Source organism: Gossypium hirsutum, chromosome A01 (genome assembly GCF_007990345.1).
Source record: "Gossypium hirsutum isolate 1008001.06 chromosome A01, Gossypium_hirsutum_v2.1, whole genome shotgun sequence".
In the NCBI taxonomy this organism is placed as follows: Eukaryota; Viridiplantae; Streptophyta; class Magnoliopsida; order Malvales; family Malvaceae; genus Gossypium; species Gossypium hirsutum.
In genome coordinates, this window is record NC_053424.1 from 117,325,037 (window position 1) to 117,348,695 (window position 23,659).

Sequence of the window (23,659 nt, forward strand, 5' to 3'; positions counted from 1 at the left end):
TTAAGGACTTACCTTGTGTTGGGTAAAACGGTTCCAACTCGGCTACTCGATGTTCTTTGCTTTGCCCTTGCTTGATTCCCCTCCTTTAATTTCTTGAGCTTAATCAAATAAATTAACTAGTTTAACCGTCTTGCTAAATATTTATATCAAAATATTAATTATTTCATATCATAAGAAACACATGGTAAATTTTTATCTTTCTACCTTATGCTTTTGAGCCATTCGGCTAATAACCATATAATATCACCTTACTATTAATAATCCAATTACACATACATATATATATTTGTATATTAGGCAACTACCCTTACTAATTACTCATTTTAGTCGATTTTATACAATCAAAGGTAATATCACAAATGGGCATACTTATACAGCCGAATGTGCAAAAATTAGATTTAACATCACCTATACACTTAATTAGATGGCCGAATACATATAATATCAATTATAATATCATTTTTAATTCATTTAAACACATAGTTTCCTCTCATGAACACTTGACCGAATTTTTCCTAATCTAGCATAGCTTCACATCTATTTGTAACATCATATAAATCCACATATAACTATATTTCTACCTAAATTTTCTTTCACCTTTCTACTATTTCCATTCACAACATCAAAAGCACCATACTCTTAGCATTTACCTCTCCCTAACCGTATGCCATTTAATTACCTATTTAGGTAGAAAATTAACATATGGGATATAATAAGGCATTGGCTACTAACTAGATTTTCACAAAAATTTTAATAAAATTAACATGAATCCTACCTTAATCAACCCCTTAGGATGGCCGAATGTCTTAGAACATTTCTTCCTTCTTTCTCCTAGCTTACGGCACTTGAAAAAGAAAGAAGATGAAGACTTTCTCTTGCTTTCTTATTTTATTCTTCTTCTTTTTTTCTAATAATTCCTTTCTTTAATTTATTTTAACCATTAACTAATAAAAAGAATTACATTAAAAATTCAACTTAGTAAAAGAATCATCCTTGCTTGGCCGGCCACTACTTGAGTTTTGGGCCATTTGACATGCAAACCCAAGTTTTCTCACCTTGTTGTTATGTGATCCTTACAATTTACCTATCATCTTTTTTAAGTTTCTCAACTAAGTCCTTTCAAGAAAATTCACATTCCTAAGACTAAATTAAAACATTAATTTTTCATACACACACTATTACACATCAAATATATGCAATTAAAATTAAAGTAAATTTTTATGACTCGGTTTTGTGGTCCCGAAACCACATTCCGACTAGGGTCAAATTAGGTCTGTCACAATATGAGTATAGAACTTGGTTGATAAATGAATTCATTTGTGATTATATAATTGTTCATCTTGAATGTACTGTCCATATGTATTGATAATTCAAACGTATTAATGAATAAAGTTCCGACATGGAATAAATTGAACACGAGACAAATAATTATGAAATTGAACTCGGAATTCATGAAAATGATGGTTATTGATATATGGAGACATGAGACATTGGTATATGAATATGGAAAATATTTGATAAATGTGTTTATTCATAATTATGGAATTATATACCTCATGTGTACTATTTGCATAAAGATGATATTTCAAATACTTTGGTTATTTAAGCTTAAATATGAAACAGTATGAAATCAAGATAAGTTGTTATAAAAATATATTTAGATTACAGAGATATGGCTGATATATATTGTATGATTACATAACGTGAAATTGTGTATATATATGAGAAATTTAATGAGAAATGAGCCCATACACGTTTCTTGTTATTTATATGAAGTGTACGACTGACCAGGGTGATGAAGTTATAAATAGAGAGTTACACGGGTTGAAAACACGGGCGTGTGACCCTCCAAAGTGTGAAAATTTTCTAAGTGTTGCAAAAGTTTCATATGTTTACGGTTTGGTCCCGAACCACCCTGAATGTATGTTTTAGGCCGCATAGGCCCATATAAGGGACGTTAAACATATGTATGAAAGTTTTTAATTTAGAATAAATTTTATGACTGATTTTTACATGATTGATCATATTAAGTTCGGTAATGCCTCGTACCCTATTCTAGGCTCGGAATACTAGTAGGGGGTGTTACAACTCAACAGTATCAGTATATTGGACAAAGTACCGATACTTTCCTCAAAGTATTGGTACTTTTCATCAAACATCGATATCATTTTATAGTTCGATGTTTTTAAATTTTTAAAGGAAAATTTACCTAAATACTCCATTATTTAATAACAGTTCAACCCCTGCTCAAAGATAAAATTCATCCAGTCCAATTCATGATTCAAACATATAACCAACTTGTGATTGTAATATCTACACAACTCAACGCAAACATACTTAAATATGGCTAAAATTCGCAGGATTGATAGAGTATCCAAGTTTTACATTTAAGTCCTCCAAAACACTTCGTTCATACACAACTAACATACATATGTGTTGGAAAAATATGGACATTACATATATAATAAGCATAATTATATGTTATTATTTACTATCATAAAATATTAGCCCAAATTGGAAGTTATCTATTTTTGTTAAGGTTTATTGAGCTTTAGTTATTAAATAAAGTATGGGCCAAATATGTGTAGATAATCTAGTAACTAATCTTTAATTGATGATAAGCTGATTAGAAATTAAGGTTAATGTGCAAAAGTTATATATTTGGGTCATGATCCCCAAAATTACACATAGGTAACTTTTTTAATATCTCATCTTTAGAAAAGAGAGAATCACTTCTCAAAATTACTTGTGTGCTAATTTGAAAAATAAAAACCATAAGATCAGAAGATTTCAAGAAATCCGTGAATTCAGGTACACTTCCGCATTTAGTTTTATTCTTGATAATTTGATAATGACAAATCCTGGTTTATGGTTTCTTAAGTTTTATATCAGATATTATTTTACAGTTCTACAATTATGTACATGCCATATATAAGTCAAAAACATTAAACCATACTCTCTTCCAAGGTTGATGATGTGATGAGATAAGCCGACAACGACCTCGGTTCTAACTCTTTGAGTTTATCTTTTACCTACACGTTGGAAAAAAACACAATAAGTTGGTGACAGCTTAATAAGTACTTCAAGAATTAGAATTTTAAATTAAAGTTTGTCAATTTCTACTATATATGATTATCATTCATACATGAATGCAATTAATAATGATCAACTTATGAAACTTACATTACTTACCACATTGCTTCAATAATTTCTCTTACCACATTTCACCATTATAACCCATTGTAGATTAAACACAATGCTTAGGATATATGGAATAGATATAAAGGTGCACCAAAGTGCATTATTAGAACAAAACAGCACCAATGTGCTTAGCCAAAATAGATTAGCGTCGTAGTGCTTATCAGAACAAAAGAACACCGAAGTGCACATCAAACAAAAACTGCGCTAATTTTTTATTCATAGCATGTCATTTATATCCTAATAGTTCCCATATCGTTTACATAGGCTTTAACACAACCAATCCATAACATTTATTCAATCAAATAGAAATAAGACAAACTTTTCACCTTTTTACAATTTGATCCTTAAATCCTTAAATTCAACATAACTTGAAATTTCACTAATCATTCAACATTCATATCATCAATGCTTTAACGCTCTTCTTTTATGACCTATTCTCAACATTCAAGACTTCATATCATATTTTGTTTACTTTAAAAATTAGCCCTTTTCTACTATTATAATATATCATTTCGATTGATTCTTATAAATGGAATTTAAATTATATTCATTTATACTGGTCAATAAATTATACACTTAATATTAATATATTCATAATTAAACTAACTATTTTAGACTTTTTGTATTTACATTTAAATGAAACAAAGTAAAAATCCTTGAATACTTGCAACCAGAGCTTGGATGATATGTTTTCCTTTCTTTTCACTCCTTGACCACTTATTTTCTTTTGTCAACAATTTAGTCTCCACTCTTCTCCTTTTCTTCATTCCCATACCAAAACATTCAACATTTTCTTGTTCAAATCATAAGTAAATAACATATCTATATTATTTTAATGAAACTAACATGAATTTCATGAAAAAACCTATTATTCTTACCTTAATATATTGAAATCAAAACCTAATTTTTAGTTTCTCTCTCCTCCAAAGCAACCGTGGATTCTTTTTTCATGAATTTAAAGTGGCTAATAGGCTTCTCTATTGATTTTACTAAGAAATCGTGAAAGAAATTGGAGAATTTAAGCTTGGAAAGACTTGAAAATGGTGGAATGACCTAATTGTGATCAAAGCAAAAGTTGAGATAAGGGCACTATGATGGTGGTGTGGGAAGCTTAGAAGATGGAATATTTTCTTTCATCTTTCTACATGTTTCCATTAAAATATCTATCTAATTTATTTATTAAAGATATTTTCATAATTACCCACCAATCCTAATTTTACACAAATCAATCCTTAACCATTAACTTTCCATAATATCTTATTTAATTAATTACTATTCCATCCTTCATGTACAAATCATACCTTATTTTGGTAAAATTTCATTCTTAGTCCTTCATTTTTCCTCTAATTCAATGTAATCATTTCAAACTTTTAATTTTCTTACTTTTACCCAACACTTTCTATTCTTCTACAATTAAGTCATTATCTCGAATTAATTTCTCATAAAAAAAACATTTCTAATTTCCTATTGGCTCTAACTACTTCCTCTATGTTAGAAATTCCTATTTTATTCGTTTATAATATTCTATAATATTCCTAACCTGACTCTGTACTGTTCCTAGCTCTGAGGCATAACGAGGATGTTACAGATAAATTCAAGATGATGATGATGATGATGTTGATGATAAAGAGGAGGATAAATCATCTGAGACTTGACCTTTTGTGCATCATTTATGTGATGGGTCTCTTGGGGCTTTTAGCAGTTGTTTCTTGGTTGATTAGTGTTCATCTTCAAGTTGATTTGATGGTGGTAGGGTTAGGATGCAAACTTCAGTAGTTTGATCAAGTCAATGTATCTCTGGTTTATTTCTGAATTATTTCAATGTTGTAGTTATTGTTAGTTTGCCTTTCTCCTTTTTGAGATAATTATGTAGACATGACTTTTGTGTATTAGTTTGTAATTATTTATTTATCATTTGTACTATGTATGAAGTCATTATATTCTTTTTGTAAGGGCTAATTTTACCCTTTTTTGGCTCATATATTTATGGTTTTCAAAAAGACTAATTTGAAATTGTAGCATTTTGGGAGGCCAAACTATAATTTTGTTGTATATTAACCTAAGATTTTATAAATTTTAAGAGACTAACGCAACAATTTTCCATTTTAAGGAGTCATGCCCTTGCCTACCCCCTTTATTTGCCCTAGTTTGTCTTTTTATATTTTTATATAAAATCAAAACTCTATAAATAATTAGATTTGAACCCAAAAAATTATATTTTTTAAAAATTTTACCATTTCAAACAAAATTTTATTTTATTTTTACATGAAAATTTTTATAAAATAAATATATTATTCAAAAAAATCACAGTTTGCCATAATCTAGTATTTATATCAATGAATAATTTATTGTGTTAATGTAAATATTATACAACATCTACTTTACACTAACATAATTCATCCCAAAGAAAATAATACATTAAAATATGTTATTTGCCAATGTTAAAGGTGTTTATGAGTTGGGCCGAGCTTAGGTATTATATTAAAACACTTTATGCTTACCCAAACTCGGACCATCTCAAAATACTAGATTAAAATTTTGCTCAAGCTTGCTCTTTTTTTTTAATAACTAATTCAAGTCCATTTTAGACTTACTCATATTATTCTTTAAATAAAAAATATTTATGAATTTTATATTTATATTATTTTTAATTTATATTATTTATGAATTTTAAGTTCGTCCATGTTATTTATATTATTTTAATTTAATATTTTTTTTATATATAGTCATCTTAACATTTTTTAATGTTTATATTATAGATTTAATTTTTATGTGTTATAAATTGCACAATATATAAAAAGAACGTAATATAAAACATTATAAACTTTAAAAAAATGAGTTAAGTTGGGTTCAAGCATTGAATGTTTAAGCTTCAGCTCGACCCATAATTTAAACAGGCCTAATATTTTTTTCTTAACTCTCCTAAAGTTTTGGGCAAGCCTTCTAGGCAAGTAACCCGACCCATGAACATATATAGTCATTATACTTTTATATAACTTGAGATTTATTCATTATTCTTTAAAAGCTAAAAATTCAATCCTCTTACCCTTTCAATTTAAAATTCTTAATCCAATATTTATCGCCGATAGTAGTTTCTATTAAAATTTGTCAACTCAACATGTTTATTTTCTTTTAATCATACATCACATGAGGACAACTTAATCAATATGTCAAATTGGACTAAGATTTTTTTTCTGGTGAATTACAAGAGGAGGGTAAAGCCCTAGCAGCAACATGACTTGAACCTAGGCCACACTTGGGGTGACAAATACCTTGATCATCAGGCCAACATACGGGTTTCATTGGACTAAGATTTTTTAAGTAAAAACAATTGGAGTTTTCAAATACAAGGACTAAATCTCAAATTCTATAAAAATAGAGAGAGTAGCAAACATATTTTAACCAAAAGGAAAACAAAAACATTATCATCAAACATTTAGGGACCAAATTATCTATGGTTGAATGAAAAGCAAGCCTCCCAACATAAAAAACTCCAAAAAGAAATAATCTGTCTTCACTCTCACCTGACATTGTTCTTTACGCCCTTCAAAACCATAACCTAACAAAGCTCTCAAAGGCCAAACCCCACCCGTCACTCTCTTTTTTAATCTCTTCCCTTCATTTCTTTCACCATTTCCATTGATTTTTTTAACAATGGCAGCAACTTCCTTAACCCTCTCAAGATTCCTCTCACCGGCCGCCGCCATTTCATTATCCAGCACCACCAAGCTTTCCTCTAAATCCCTTCCTTTAAAGTTCTCCTCCGTTTCTTCCCTTTCCTTCAACCTCCACCGCCGCCGCGTTTCAAAACCCATTTCCTTTTCCACCAAAACAACCCAAATCTCCGCCGCTATCTCCGTCGGAGATAAGCTTCCTGACGCAACACTTTCCTACTTCGATTCCGATGGTGAACTCCAAACCACGACGATCTCTTCCCTTACCGCCGGCAAAAAAGCCGTCATCTTCGCTGTCCCCGGTGCTTTTACCCCCACTTGTTCCCAGAAACACCTCCCTGGGTTCGTTGAGAAATCTGGGGAACTCAAAGCCAAAGGGGTTAACACCATCGCCTGTGTTTCGGTGAACGATGCGTTTGTGATGCGAGCTTGGAAGGAAAATCTAGGTATCAAAGATGAAGTCCTTTTGTTATCGGATGGTAATGGGGAATTCACTAAGAAAATTGGGTGTGAATTGGATTTGACCGATAAGCCTGTTGGACTTGGTGTTCGTTCTAGAAGGTATGCTCTCTTGGCTGAAGATGGTGTCGTTAAGCTTCTTAATTTAGAAGAAGGTGGTGCTTTTACTTTCAGTGGAGCTGAAGATATTCTCAAAGTGCTGTGATTTTCGAGAGATTAATAAACATCGGCTACTTCTTTTGTTTGGCTAGTTTTTAGTTTACTTTTGTAATAAAATTGACCAAAATCTGAGAACTTTCTTATGAATGAATGATATATTTTTCCTTTGAATCTTTGTCTTATTTGGGTTTTACGTGCTGCAATGATGATTCATATATATATGAACGTAGATTAGAAGAAATTTAACTATACAAATATATATGAAACAACTACATCTTTCTTTGAATATCAAATTATCAGGGTTGAATAAGCTTCTGCAATGTTCCTTCAATGGAAATGGACCTTCCTTTTCCCGGTTACTTAAACGGCAAGTTCCGAGACATCTTCATCGGAGTTCCAGTTGTCCATTCCTTTAGCCTTCATCTCCGAGCAGATAATCTGCGCCTCTTGCGACTTTCCTTGCTCTTTAAGGCCAATCACGAGTTCCTTACAAGTCGTGAAACGTGGAAGGAAATGGTTTTCAAACATTTCCCGATACCAAACGTATGCCCCGATGAAATCCTTGTGTTCACAATATCCCTTAATCAGAAGGGTATATGTATCAGCTTTAGGAACCAATCCCTTGGCCTTCATATCATCAACAAGATCCTTTATTTCTAACAACTTTCCGTTTTTAAACTGTCCCAAAATCAAGCTATTGTAGGTCAATTTGTCAGGGCAAATTCCACGGTCTATCATCTCTCGATGCAAAAAAACTGCATTTTGAACATCTCCGTGCTCTGCATACAAGTGAATCAGCACGTTATATGTGAGTAGATCGGGAGTCAAATGCATCTCTTCCATTTCGCGAAACAGTCTCTCGGCAAGTTCTATTCCTTTCTTGCTGCAACCACTAATTAGAGGATGATAGGTATTCAAAGTCGGCTTAATGCCCAAACTCTTCATGTTTTCATACAATTCCAGACATTTCTCAGCATTTCCTTCGTTAGAATACCCTGATAATAAGGTGTTGTAGGTGATGACATCGGGACTACACCCATTACTTGTGATTTTGGGAAGCAAAGCTTCGGCTTCTGTTATCCTTCCCTTCTTGCATAGTCCACTAATAAGTGTGTTGTATGTTACGATCGTTGGTCTTGTTTCACCCTTCACCATTTCATCAAAGTACTTGAAAGCATCAGTCAAGTTTCCAGCTGCACAATTTCCGGCAATAAGCGTGTTATATACCAGCACGTTAGGCAACACCCCTCTAATTATCATATCCTTGAAAGTTATCTCAGCTTCAAGAAGCATTCCATTCTTGCATAAACAATTTACAAGCGAACCATACGTGACAACATTCGGTTTAATCCCATCCCTTTCCATTTCTTCTAAAACCGCAAAACACCTATCGAGTACATTCATTTTCCCGTAACCATTAATAATAACATTGTACGTCTCGACTTTAGGCGAAACACTCTTCTCCCTCATCTTTTTCACCCATTCTTCAGCATTCTCCACGTCTTTCATTTCAAAAAACTTGCCAATCAAAGTATTGAATGTAACATAATCCGGCCTCAACCCCAATTTCTCCATATGCTCAACCGTTGAAATTGCTCGATTCATATCCCCAATTTGACAATATCCCTTCACAATGGTGTTAAACACTACCTCATTCGGCACAAACCCTCTCTCAATCTCGTTTTGTAAAACCTCTTCCGCTTTTTTGAAATCCCCTTCCTTACACAAATGATTCAACCAATTACTCAATGCATACCTATTGATCCCAACTCCTTTCCCCTTCATTTCTTCATACAAAGCCATTGCACTTTCACCATTCCCACTCTTCAAAAACCCATCAAAAAGAATACTAAAAGTATACCCATCACCAACAAATCCATGAGCTTCCATTTCCTTTAAAACCCATTTTGCCTCTTCCATTCTTTGAGCATGACAAAGACCACTAATCAATGTATTAAAAGTAACAATGTTAGGCACCACATTCTCCTTCACCATCCTCTCTTTTAACCCAAAAGCCTTCTCTAAATCCCCAACTTTACAATACCCATCAATAAGAGTATTATAAGTAACCAAACTAGGCACTAATTTCCTCTCAAGAATCTCATTAAACCCTTTCTCAGCTTCCCTAATTCTCCTCTCTTTACAAAGGCCACTAATCAAAACATTATAAATAAACAAACTTGGATTAACCCCTTTTTGTTTCATATCATCCAAAAACTCATAAGCCCTCTTCAAGTCCCCTAATTTAACAGCAGCTTGGATAGCTTTACCATACATGAATTTATTAGGTCTAAAACCAGACCCTATAATTTCTTCAAACAAATTAAGGGTTCCATCAAACTGATTCAAAGATATCAAAGAATCAAGCAACAGGTTAAGTGAAGTTATAGAAGGCTGCATACCTTCTTTCCTTATAGCTTTATATAATTCCATGGCTTCACTATGCATTTTGGATTGAGCTAATAATGAAAAGAGAATATTTGAGAAACTGAATTTCAAAGAATATGAAGTGAAAGAGAAGAGATTGAAGAGATCAGATGGTGATTTCGAAGAAAGGAGTGATTTTGTGAGGGTTTGAGCAGCTTCAGTTTGGCCTTGTTGGAGTAAAGTTGTAAGCTCTTGAATATGGTGGTGGCGTTCATGGTGATGAAGAACAAAGGTTTCATGTTTCTCGTTGGTATTGGCTGCTTGGGAAGAAGACTGTGTGGACAGTGTGGAGAGAGGTTTGGGTTTCTTCTGGGAAGTGAAAGATAATTGGGAGAGGAGAGTTACACGCTTTGCTGCCATGTTAGACTTTTGGCACTGATACACCATTAAAGAAAAAATAATCCTTTTTGTAGGGTTCAATTTCAGTGCTTTAGTTAAAGATGATGAAGCCCCCAAAGATTTCACCATGAAAAGCCCATGAGAGACCTGTAAAGGTATCCCCTTTGGTTCTTCAAAGAAAGCCCATTTTTATCCTCACTTTATAGTGGCTGTTACAAGTAGTAGCCCAGGTCTCACTAAATGGTAAATAGAAGGATAAGATGCCCTCAATATCACTTATCTATTAGATGAGTAAGTTTATTTTTAACTACTTAATTTTAAAAATTACAAAATAATCATAAGATTATTTGAAAATTTTTATTTAAGTGATTGAACTGTTCAAAAGTTTTTTTTTTAATTCATTGAGCTATTAAGCTCTTTTCTTTTTAAAGCTCGGCTAGCAAGTTTTAAGAAACAATTCGACAATCGGTACGGTACATATCTTAGATCCAAGTCATTTGACAACCATTGTCGGAGATTGAATAAGGAATTTGTTTAGATTTTGATTTGCAGATTCATGACATTTAAAGCTATTTCATGAAAAATTTGAGTTGTAAAAAAGAAGAGGAAAAAAATCTTTTGATTAATGTAGGTGGTGTGAAGTGTTAACAAAGAAGGCCATACAATAGTAATTTTAACAACCCATCGACTTAAATTAAAACTTTTGAATAGTTTAGTAACCATTTTGTAACCTTTTAAAATTCAATGATCAAAGTATAAATTTACTAATAGTTTAGTGACCTTGGGTGTATTACCCTAAATCGAATCCGTAGCTTTGGAAAAAAAAAGTAAAACATTTAAGGCCACTGAACTATTGATAGATTTATACTTTAGTCACCCAATTTTAAAAAGTTACAAAATGACCACTGAACTATTCAAAAATTTTCATTCAAGTAACTTGAAAAAGGTTTTTTTTTTCCTTGTGCCTTTAATGAATTAAGTTAACCTAATACTTTGTTTTAGGTTTTTTAGGAAGCTATTGGCCAAGTTAACCTTAGCTTTTCTCCACCGATTGTCACCGCATAATCTTTTTTATTCACACCATTAGCACTAATCATAGGTTCTTTCTCCCCTTTTCGTAAAAAATGAATTAAATAATTTTGAGAGCTCAAAGTATAATTTTACTATTATATTAACTTGTAATTTCCTAAAATTAAAGGGACTAATAGATAATTTTTTTGTTGGGGGGGGCGGGGAGAGGGGGCAAGGCCAATGCCTCCCCCCTCTCTTGGCCCTTGCCTCTTTTCTTTTACAATTTAATTTTCTTTTATGAAGTGTTTTTGAATGTCATGAATTTGTAAATTAAATTTCGAATGAATTTCTTATTCTTCAATTTCCAACATCGACCACCAAATCGGCTTAGATCTAAAGTATGTTATTTTACTCATCGGTAGGTACTATTTCACCGCACCAATAGTCGAACTATCGCTTAAAACTCACCGACCGAATTCAAAAAAAAAAACTTAACAACTATTGATTAAAATAAAATTTTCAATTAATTTTATCATCATTTTATAATTTTTTAAAGTTAAATAATTAAAATATAAATTTACTAATCTCTTAGTTTAAGGACCCTAATTTCCTTAATTTGCAGGGCATCCATGAAAAGAAGAAAAATGAAGGTTTGTGATTAGTTTCATGATGTAGAACACCAAAGAAAAAGCTGGGATTGTACCAACCCAGAGATTGATTACTACATTATATTGTTGAGATTATAAATTCATTTGTCACTTCACTTTATTTCTAACACTCATCAAATCATTAATGATACCCTTATAAATGTGAGTGGTTGCCAACTTTCATATAAACACCCATTTAATTACACCAATATTTTTATCCATATTCATAATATATTCATATTCGACATTTATTAGATTTTCTTTTTGAGTAGTTGATTGATTCTTAATTCGTTTGATATGCATATTGTTGTCAATACAGGAGAATATAGGTTCAAGTGTATTGAAACATGTTGTCCTCTTATATATGGGTAGAGGAGGGGCTAAATATTATATAAAAAAGAACAGATATAATCAGAACCTATACATATTATAGAACTTTGATCTAAACCTGATCTTAATTCCACCTTGAAAATTTTTATTGAAAATCTTAACTTCATCCCCAAACTTGATTTTCAAAAAGAAAAAAACATCATACTATATTTGGGTTACTTTGTCATCTTCAAAATTTAAATTTAATGTATAAATTAGACATGTATTTGTAAATTATTCAACTTTGATACGAAGAAAACTCAAATTCAATTTAGTCATTATTGAGCTAAACTTGAACTATAAAACAAACCAAATTTGAATATCTTGATATTCAATTTAAGCAACTTGCAAGCCTAAGCCAATCTCAAATCAAAGATTGATAGGTAAAACAAACAGACAAAGAGATCAATAGAGAATCAAATATGAAAATGAAAGCTTTTCTCATTATTTTTATTTCATTTCTCAAACAAATTCCCAACCACAACAGAAATGGGAAAATTACAAAAAAAAAAAGAAGGAAAAAAAACTACAAATAGAAAAAAAAATGCAAACAATTCACTCCAAAATCTTCTCTATATCATCTATTTTGGGGGTCAAAACCCAGAAACAACCTTCCATTAGCTCCTTATAATTCTCTGTATGATGCATATGCATTACCATTACAACATATGTTTCTGTATTTCCCTTAATTTTCTTGGATATTCACAAAGATAACTAACTTTTCTTTTTCGAGTTATCGAACTCGAAAAAAAAATCTTATGCTCAACCTTAAAAGAATAACCCTTTTTAGATTTTTGTTTGTTTTTTTTACACAAAGCTAAAAATTGCAAGGAAATGTTGTTATAATCACCACATAATCACCTGTTGATGGCATTAGTAACCAAAAGAATTACACCGGCAATGATGATAACAGCCACTACGGACTAATTTAAGGAGTTGCATTACGAGTTGGGGACGATGGTGCCAACATATCCGAATCCCATGATGAAGAAGGCAATTGCTTGTGCAAAAAGGTATATGAAGTAATGGTTTTTACCGAACACGACGTCGTAGCAGCCGCAGAAGAATAGATAAGCTCCGACGCATAGCTCTAACACATGGAGTCTGCCAACATTTGATTGTTAGATGAGAAGGCATTGAATAACAAGTTAAGGTTGTAAACTTGTAATAGCAGATTCAATTTGATAGACTTTATACCTTTCTCCGAACCGGAAACGGGGTTTTCGGGGTGCTTTTGCAGCTGCTTTAGACTTGAAAGCATCCCCGAGTTTCTCAGTGACGATCCATTCGTTTACTCTACCAGCCTCTAATAAGCCGATGAAGGTAGCCTTAGTTCGATGCAACGACATGACGTTTTCAAAAAGGATCCAAAAAACCAGTAAGTGAAATGACCTGCAAGTTTAACAAGAACCCTTTTATACAATGAGCTCGAAATTCGATTTTGAGTTCCTGTAGACTGATAAAAACCCGTACCTCGGAGTTCCGACAGCATTGAGAATGGTAATGATAGAAGGAATATAAACAGCTCCCCACTTTGGAACCTCAACTTCAGGCACAAGTACAGTTGCAGGTAAAACAACACAGTAAAAAATGAATGTAACAATGTGGGCAACAAGCTTTCTGACCACAAAGAAGCTGTAAATTACATGTACTTTCTTCCATGTTGAAACTTTCTGCAACGATATTACGAAACAATCAATGACCGATTCAACAAATTCCTAGCGTTTATAACTTGTTTAACAAATCGATTTTACCTTGTTTTTAATGATCTCCATGACCATTTTCCTGAAAAGGTTAGCCGGACCACAAGACCATCGATGCTGTTGGTACCGATATGCTTTCAATGTACTCGGCAATTCATTTTTCACCTATAGGTAAAAAGAAAAAACGATTAACATACAACACAAATACGCGAACATGGTATGAATTGTTGGGTGGCAATAGAATACCTTTAGGCTACCAAGGTAAAGGAATTTCCATCCTTTGAGACTAGCTCGAACAGCTAAATCCATGTCCTCGACTGTGGTTCGATCTTTCCATCCACCGGCTTCATTCAAAGCACTAATTCTCCATACACCAGCAGTTCCTACACAGGTAAAATTCAACCATTTTAACCCCATTTTTAACCACATTCAAGGGTTTTTCATTTTTGTCTTCATTACCATTGAAGCCAAAGAACGAATAGGTGGAAGACCCCACTTCTTGTTCAACAGTAAAATGGTAATCTAATGACATTTCTTGCATTCTTGTCATCAAACATTCATCAGAATTCACTGTAAATAAAGAAAAACATTACCCATGTTAGCTGTCATTAATAAAAAGGCAAAATGTCGGTTAGTCCACCATGGATAATGACTAGGTGAAGGTCCACCACTTTACAAAAAAAAGCTTTGCACATGCAAATGCTGGGTATATATATATATATGAGAGAGAAGACAAAAATAACAAACATATAATATAAAGTATAAACATGCCCTTCAAAGGGGCATTTTATCAAACATTTAATGGGTGTTAAGGGTACTGGGGTAGATCATAATCAACCACCCAAAATCTACAAGTGACCCTTTTCCAACTAAAAAGGAAACCCAGATTTTAATTAGGAAACAAATTTTGGGTCCATTTTTTATTGAATTTTAGGACTCTTTTTGTAGAGATAAAACTTGTCAGATTAACCCACTAGAATGCCCCCATTGTTGGTGTGTATAAAACAGTCCTTAGCACCAAACATATATATATATAGGAGAAAAACACTAATTATCCCATGAAATTCTTTACCTTACAAATAGATCAATTTGGTAAAAACTAGAAAAATCACCCAAAAACGATCATTTCTAGGTGCTTTTTCCTTGCTTCCAAACAGGGTATTGTTTATCAATTTTTTTAAAGGATAAAATGTGTCTATAGTCCCTGTAATTGTATTTCTAGTAATTTAATCCCTCTACTTTTTAGATTTTAAAATTCAGATCCAATCATTAACTCTATAATTTTTTTCTTGATTAAAATTTTTGAAAAACTACTCACTTAGTAGCCATGTAATTAAAAATTTATAATTAACTTAAATTTAACAAAAAAAATTAAATAATATTAACAATTGCACCTGAATTTTAAAATTTGAAAAATAAAAAAATTAAATTCCTAAAAATACAAATACACATACTAAATTTCTAATTTTTGAAAAGTACATAATTTTTGAAAATATTAACATTTTTTTATAAGGGATGGGGGGATTTTACATAAAATTATAGTTTAATATTAATTTAATAATGTAAATTAAAAATTAGTTTTATCGACTAAGACAGGCCAAAATCACTAAAATAATGGCGTTAAAGTTTTAAGCAAGACAAAATTTAAACAAAAGACAAAAAATACGATCAAAATTAACTATTTACTAAAACAAAATTGTTAATTTCAATCGTACTTTTTGTCTTTAAATAAAAATATCAAATGATAAATACAAAAAAAGTATGTATCAAGAGAAATAACTGATATAATATCGATAATCATAACAGAAAATAAATTTAATCACTTTTTAATTCAACTCGATTTTAAATATTTAATCTCAATGTAACTATCGAATATCGAATTAATAAGATGTAAGAAAACAACGAAAAAAGGCCGACATTTAACGTACTTTTTCAGCTTTTTTTAATATTAATTCATTTTCTCGCCCATATAAACCACGCACGTGTCCAAACCTTGGTTCCGCCAGCAAAGGCAGGACCGTTGATGGATCCACGTGCTTAGGGACCAAACCTTCTTCCCTCATATACCCTAATAGACCCACCGACAATGCTTCGAAATATAATAATTGTTTGGTTAAAATTTGTCATCAGTCTCCTTACTCTTATCAAATTTAAAATTTAGTCCCTACACATTTTTTTAAGAATTTAATCTTTCTATTTTTTAGATTTCAAATTTAGGTACATTTGTTAACACCGTTAAATTTTTCATAAAATTTGTCGGTGTGACATTTTAGAAAAAAAAAATACTCACAAAATTAATAGAGTAATGAACCTGAATTTAACAATTGTACTTAAATTTTGAAATTTTAAAATTTTAAAAGTAAAGAAACTAAATTCTTATAAACAAAACTAAAGAGATTCAAATTCCAAATTTGGGAAGACTACAGGGACTTCTGGCATATATTAACCTAATTTTTTTCATTTTTTATTTAGGTAAACTACATTATTAGTCACTCAAACTATGATTTTTTTTCCTTTTTGGCCACCTAGCTATAAAAAATTACAAAATGGTCACTCAACTATTCATTTTATTTTTTTATCACTTAACTATTTAGTGTTACTATTTTTACGTTAGCCAACTGGTGACCAAAAAAATAAAATTGAATAATTAGAAAACCATTTTTGTATTTCACAGTTGAATAAAAAAACTCATAATTGAGTGACAACTACAGTAGTTTACCCCTTTTTTATTTTTAAAAAGGAGTAAACTACAAAAGATTAAAATGTTAAGACACTTGTGAAAGAAATTTACCGAATTTCCAACGAGCTTGAACCAAAGCTAATTCAGGGTTGTGAACGAGGAAGGGAATGGTTCGCCAAAGGAAATCAGGTTCGGGCTGGAAATCAGCATCGAAAATGACAACATAGTCACAGTGTTTCACATAACTGTGTTTCATGCCTTCTTTTAAAGCCCCAGCTTTGTATCCATTCCTATTGTCCCTTATTTCATACTTGATGTTGATCCCTTTGCTTGCCCATCTTTGACACTCTAATTCCACCATATCCTTCAAGTTTGCATACCAGTTCACATAAATCCATGCAACAATACAACAAAAACGACAAAATTTCATGTTTTCGAGGTCTAATTGCAGTTCTAATCCCTCTATTATATTAAATTTTGAGATTCATAGACACCACCGGTAAAAGCATAATGAAAGCCTTATAATAGAACTCATATCGCATTTTGCACTCTTTACTTTAAAAAATAGGTAAATTAATCATTGTGTATTAGATAAAAAAATTTCATTCATTTCTACTATTAAAAACTGATGCATAATGATCAGCTTTTAACAGCGAAAATAAAGGAATTTTTAACCAAAAAGATAAGTTTGCTCCTTGATAAAAAAGGAGACCTTAAAGTGGATGGATTTAATTACAAATTTCAAGCGTAATAGAGGGACTTAAACCGTAATTAAACCATTTTTTATCATTACCTTAATTGTCGGGTCAGTTGAGTCATCAAGGACTTGAATAACGATCCGATCAGAAGGCCATGAGAGACCACATGCAGCTCCAATGGACAGTTGATAAACCTAAATTATTACCAAATTTCAATATATATACATAGATACACATATATGTAAAACACTAAATTGAGCATTGTAATGAAAAAAAGGAAAGAAAAGGACCTCTCTTTCATTGTACATTGGGATTTGAACCAGAACCATAGGATAAGCTGAGTTCCCCAACTCTACATCATCTTTAATGGCTTCCCATTTAAACCTTTTGTCTGGTTTCCGACCAAACAGTTTGACCAAAGCAATGACTATCCCCATATAAACCCTTTCAAGAAAAAGCATTACAGACATTATCAAACAAACCACGACGGCGAGTTTCAACAATGGCACGATCAATGGTGCTTTGATTTGTCCCCAAATCACTGCCATTTGCATCGACAAATCATCGTTTGTGTCGGGGAAGATAGTTGTTGAAGGAAGCCGATCCATTTTGGAAAAAAAAAACAGGGGAAGACTAAATTGTAAAAGAAACAAAACAGGAAAAAGAAGGAAAGAACAAAGAACAACCAACAAAAACAGATTTTGAAAACAACCCACTAGATCTGTTTAGATTTAAAGTACATTCATTGGAAAAAGAGATGGAATCTATGTTGGTTTTTTGCTTGAACCAGAAGCAATGAAAGCAGAGCTTAAGTGGTTAAAAAACCCACACTAATTTGCAGAAATGTACATTACATATAATTTTCTTATTCCAACTAGACCCTCTGTTTTTTGGAAGGAAAACAGAGGCAGAGAGGGAGGACAATGAACAGGCTGAAAAATGAGTGCTCACAAAAAATATATATATATTAAAAAGCTTTTGAGAAAATGAGAGAGAGAACAATGGCTTATATAAGCTCTGTCTTCTCTGGTTGTTGATTTTTATTTTCTTTTTCTTTTTATTATAATTTATTTTGTTTTATTTTTATTTTTATTTATTGTGAATTTACAACTATGATTTACTTTTTCCAACTACAAATGTGGGGGCTGGTATAAAAGAGTAAAAGAAGGTCTCAAATGCATTATATATTAAAATCGGGTTTGATTTCGAGTATTCACGATTTTCGATCTTACATTCTATAAATCATTTAAACACCTTGGTTTGAATTTGTTTTTAATTTTTAATTTTATTTTTCTTACTCAACTAAATGTAACATTGTTGAAAGAAAAATACTCGTTGGTCAACATAATTACAACCCCGTATTTAGAATCAGAAACCTTACAACCCTAAATTTAATATTTTTATTTGCTTGTTTGACTTTTCACACGTATAATATTAGTCACGTGACTAAATTATTTTCATTTTTTAAATGCCACGTAGTCTAATTTTACGGAAGTTTTTTTTTATAGTTTTATTAATTGGATTTAAATTATTAAACTACAAAAGATTAAAGAGATTAAATTTTGAGGATTAAAAGTAGAGAGATTGAATTTTAAATGTGAAAAAGAATACAAGGACTAAGAGCATAATTAGACCTAAAAGAAATGGTGGACTGTTTAATCTGCCGACTACAAAATTTCCGTCAGTGATTCATGATGTCATTTCCCGACGATACCATTCACCGACGAATTTGGGTTATATACTTCATGATTCATTATCTATTTTTGTCACCTAATGAGTTGTAATTATGAAGCTTGAAAAAGCCATATCCACTATCAAGTACCGTTTTCTAATTTCAACATTTGAATTTTCTTTTTAACTCTTATAATATTTGAAAATTACCGTAGCCTTTTTCTAACTATTAAATAGGAGAATAATACATTTTAGCATACTCGAATTTACATTCTCCTGTACTAATAATAATTTTTATATTAATCGAGTTAAGACTTAATCGACTCAACCTTTTTATTCTTTGTTGGTGATTTGATTTAACTCTATATTGAACTTTTTTTTTCTAATTATTATATAAATTTCCACTGAACACTATATTATAATCTTATTCACACACAAAAAAGTTCAATTAAGTACATTTTTAATATTTTATTTCTTAAAATTAGATGTAAACAAAATTAATTTTTTAAATCTTTTAATATCTTATAGTCGTCCCACAATATTTTTACTAATTGGATTCAATCATTTAAAAAATAATAATAATAAACATATGATCAATAAGCTATTATTTAGAATTTATTCATTTATATATTGAGTTAATAGGATAAATATAAACCAAACATAAATATTTAAATATCAAAAAAAAATTAGAACAATTGTTGAGTAATATTTCTCTTATGTTTTATTGATAGGGATGCTGCGGTGTTATACATGTGATTATAAGTACTATTATAGCTCATAGCAGGACTCCACTACTTTGTCTTGATTCTATTGCCTCCGGTACTAACATTATTTGCGAACACTAGGTCTGCTGGGCACGTGTCTACCGAGTACAGGGTCCTTTCTGATTTTGAGATTGACACTCTAGGTGGGTTTCGTACTTACTAAACATGTGTTCGGATGGCCTGCAGAGTACGTGCCCCTTTTAGTGAGTTCTTTGGGCGTATGTGAAGTGAGACTGCGGTCTTCCCTAGGTTCCTACGAGCTGGGTCTATAACTTTACCTTGCGAGCTAGATCCTCGGGCTGGTCCTACAACCTTGCCCTGTGGGCTCACATAAGGTTCTCGCGAGTTGGATCTGTAGCCTTGCCTTGTGAGCTCGTTCGCCTTGTTGTCTTCTCGTGGTCGAGTCGTGGGTCGGAGGCTCAGATCCTCTCTAGGACTCGGGCCTCAAGTTATTGACGTATAACAATAACATAAATCATGTGCATAGAAAAGAAAAAAGGTATAATGCTAAACTTAATCTTTAACATTTACATCTTTTTATCAATTTGACCCTTGTTCTTTTTTGAGCTAAATTCAACTTTTCAAAAAGAGTCGAATTATTTTTTTAAATGAAAATACTGTCTAAAATGTGAAATTTTTAAACATGTCGTATTATTTATTTATTTTTATGAACTTTTTTTGCAAGGATTTGAGATTTTTTATTTTAAATATTTTTAAAAATTTAGAATTATTTGTTGATGTGAAATATAAGATAAATAATACAACGTCAACATAAAACACACGTGAATTATCACGCGAGCTGCAACCTCAATATCGTTAAAAAATAATATTGCAATCCACACTATCATTAAAAAAATAATTTCACTCTTTCTATAAATTTAATAATTAAATTTAACTTAAAAAGATAAATGACTAAATTCACAATATTTTCATTAGAGAAAATATTACAAATATCATTTAAAAAAGCTTTTTTTAAAGGTAAGAAATAGGGGAGTACTTGAGTGGGTTTGGTCCAAACTTTTCAATATTGATGGGAATGCCCCTTTGATTTGTCTTAATCAAACATGACAGACAGACAAGTCAGATGCTTCTCGTTTGCAATGCCTTTATAATTTTTATTTTTATTATTTTTTTGGTAGGTAAATTATTTTTTATTTTTATTAATGACTTCACATTATAAATATAAAATTTTTGCTGATTTATTTAATAAAATCAGAAGCGATGTGTCATGCTTGTGTACAAGGGAAGGTACAATTGTTGGAACTTGGAAGCTTAACTAGTGGAGGAGAAAAACTTAATTAATTTATTTATTTATTTATTGGGTGGAATTAATTAATTAATAAATAGATTCTAATTATTATATGCTTTTATACTTTTTGCTTGAGGTAATGTCTCTATTTATTAGTGTTTTGCAGTGTTTGGTTGTCTCTTTTAAGTGTTCTTTTATTATTATATTATTATTTATTTATTTATGGCATATGCCCAGCTTTAACCAAGGGTTTGGTTTTGAGACTTTTGACTCAATTGTAATTTATAATTATTAATCAAAATATAGGGATAAAGCAACATTTAGTCCCTAAACTTTATAATTTTTTTAGCTTAGTCCCTACTCTTGGAACTTGGCAGTTTTTCTTAGTTTTGATTCTTGTGATGACATGGCACTTTGATATTATGCCACTTCATCGCTTAAAAATTATTTTTTTCATAAAAAAAATTTATTAATGACACGATACAGTCTCATAGTGTCACATCATCATAATGACCAAAATTGAGAAAAATTATCAAGCTTAGGAACTTAACATTATCTTATCACTTTTACGAATATAAAAGTTATAGGTGTAAGGATGGTACCGTTTGAATAAACTTTGAAGATGTGTTGATTTTTCAACGACATCCTAAAACGATGATACTTTTATAATATCAGATATTCTCTAACAATATAAAATGCGATTTATTTTACGAAAATATATTTTTTTTAAATTTAGATTAGGATATGTTTAATCCTAGTAATGAGTTGATAATTGAGAGCATGAATACTTTTTATAGCAAAATTTGTTCACTTGAAAACATGAAAGAAATTTGAAATAATTATACAAAACAATTGGTGAGAGGAATGAGTTTCAATTCAATCACAAAATAAGTGTGTCGTAGACAAACTATTTTGGGAGGTACAATTATGTCTTAAGACAATGTTGTAACACTAACCTTATTAGAAGGAAGATGTTTTAAATGCAAAACAAGCTTTACTTTGAAATAAAGGTGTTGTTTAGCCGATTGAGTTTTAGTTCGATTGGTATGGCTATTGTTGTCAGTATAGGAAGACGTAAGCTCGAGTGTGTTAAAACGCATTATCCTCCTATTTAAGGATTGAGGAGGAGCTGTAAGTAGTTCTAAATATTATATCAAAAAGAACATATATGATAAGAACCTATAATAAGATTAAATGTTCAAAAAAAAAAAAAGGTGATAATAAAGATGTTCATGAGTTGAATCGATTTTTTCTATATTTATTAACAATGTTCGAAAAAGATTGACCCATTATCTTGTTTCGCTACGAAAAAAATATATTAATTACAATGTTTTATTTTAATGAATAATATTTGATGCATGATTAGTGTATAAGTCTCATACTCTATTAATGAATAATAACATGACACATCATCATTAAATTAAATAAAAAATATTTCGAGTTTTAACATTTATTTATAATTAATTGTTATTTAATAAAGTTATCAATATTTATTCATAAGTCCTTGATTTTTTTTGTTTTATTTAATGATAAAATGTCATATTATTATTCACATATTATGCACGAAACTTATACACTGATGGTGCATCAAATATTTTCTTTTCTTTTAATATTTATGTATATTTTTATAATTAAAATTTATTAATAAGAGTGAAGGTCACTAGCTTGAGTTTTGGTAAACATCCTTTGATCAACAATAATTGAAAATGACTTACATATAATAAAGTTGAAAATCATATATATATATCAATTCATATATGCTTTATTTGAATGTCTATAACTAATCAAGTATGAACCCAACACTTAATGGCTAATTTGTAACATATACTCATTCATGAATTTGTTCCCAAAATGTAATATTTTAAGGGTTTCATGACATGAACTAGCAACTACTTATAGTTGAGTCAAGTCAAAAGTAAGAATTAATTAAGAGGTGGGAAGTCATTATTTATATATATATAAAAATAGCATCAAAACTTGAATTTGTTAATTTAAAAAAAATTTACATTCAGTCAACAAAAGAGAAAAAAGAATGATGGGTTTTTAATATGTATTTAGAATATGACATAGGAACTAATCAAATAAGTGATTTTGTGTATAAAATTGTTTTGAGTTTGTCTATAATTTTCTAGCAAGTTTAGTAGATTCAGTTTTAGTTTGATTGATATAAGTATTGTTGTTAATGTAGATGGCATGAATTTGAGTACACTGAAGCGTATTATCCTCTTATTTAAGGGTTGAGGAGGGACTGTGAGTAGTTCTAAACATTTTGTTAAAAATAATTAGATATAATAAGAAATTATAATGAAATTATTAAAAAAAATTTTAGCAATCTCACTTAACACAATTAATTTTTAAATATTAGATTTGGTTTTAAAGTTTATTATTGTTATTATTTTTCACTACTTTTTTCAGCAAAATAATTAAAAAAACATTTTTTTAATGTACTAAAAGAGAATAGGAAGTGATTTATTAATAAGAATTTCATTATATGTTATTGATTTATTGAAAGACTAGCTAAGGGAGTTTTGGCATTGGGTGCTTAAGATAAAATTAAAATTTGAAGGGGGTAAAGCTAAAAATTTGATATTAAAATGGCTAAATTTGT

General features: G+C 30.7%; 3 protein-coding genes across 3 annotated transcripts; 1 reads left to right on the forward strand and 2 right to left on the reverse strand.

Moving 5' to 3' along the window:
• Nucleotides 1–6,606: 6,606 nt before the first annotated feature.
• LOC107905354 (peroxiredoxin-2E, chloroplastic) lies at nt 6,607–7,664 on the forward strand. Its single transcript, XM_016832000.2, has one exon. The coding sequence runs from the start codon at nt 6,856–6,858 to the stop codon at nt 7,537–7,539; it is 684 nt and encodes a 227-aa protein (XP_016687489.2). The 5' UTR covers nt 6,607–6,855; the 3' UTR covers nt 7,540–7,664.
• Nucleotides 7,665–7,688: 24 nt separating this feature from the next.
• Nucleotides 7,689–10,324, reverse strand: LOC107905353 (pentatricopeptide repeat-containing protein At5g12100, mitochondrial). The gene has a single exon (XM_016831999.2). It carries the CDS (start codon nt 10,305–10,307, stop codon nt 7,854–7,856), a length of 2,454 nt encoding a protein of 817 aa, XP_016687488.2. The 5' UTR covers nt 10,308–10,324; the 3' UTR covers nt 7,689–7,853.
• Nucleotides 10,325–12,709: 2,385 nt separating this feature from the next.
• LOC121230312 (glucomannan 4-beta-mannosyltransferase 9) lies at nt 12,710–18,394 on the reverse strand. The gene is made up of 9 exons (XM_041114889.1): nt 17,658–18,394; nt 17,463–17,561; nt 16,781–17,033; nt 14,449–14,559; nt 14,236–14,372; nt 14,041–14,154; nt 13,760–13,959; nt 13,484–13,678; nt 12,710–13,390 (listed from the first exon to the last, which is right to left on the reverse strand). Exons 1-9 carry the CDS (start codon nt 17,973–17,975, stop codon nt 13,228–13,230), a joined length of 1,590 nt encoding a protein of 529 aa, XP_040970823.1. The 5' UTR covers nt 17,976–18,394; the 3' UTR covers nt 12,710–13,227.
• Nucleotides 18,395–23,659: the final 5,265 nt, after the last annotated feature.

Coding starts and splice junctions, on each gene's coding strand:
- LOC107905354 (XM_016832000.2), top strand. CDS start 6,856: ATGGCAGCAACTTCCTTAACCCTCTCAAGATTCCTCTCACCGGCCGCC.
- LOC107905353 (XM_016831999.2), bottom strand. CDS start 10,307: ATGGTGTATCAGTGCCAAAAGTCTAACATGGCAGCAAAGCGTGTAACT.
- LOC121230312 (XM_041114889.1), bottom strand. CDS start 17,975: ATGGATCGGCTTCCTTCAACAACTATCTTCCCCGACACAAACGATGAT. Junction 14,373..14,448: donor TTCGTTCTTTGGCTTCAATG/GTAATGAAGACA, acceptor TTACCTGTGTAG/GAACTGCTGGTGTATGGAGA. Junction 13,679..13,759: donor AATGCTGTCGGAACTCCGAG/GTACGGGTTTTT, acceptor TTAAACTTGCAG/GTCATTTCACTTACTGGTTT.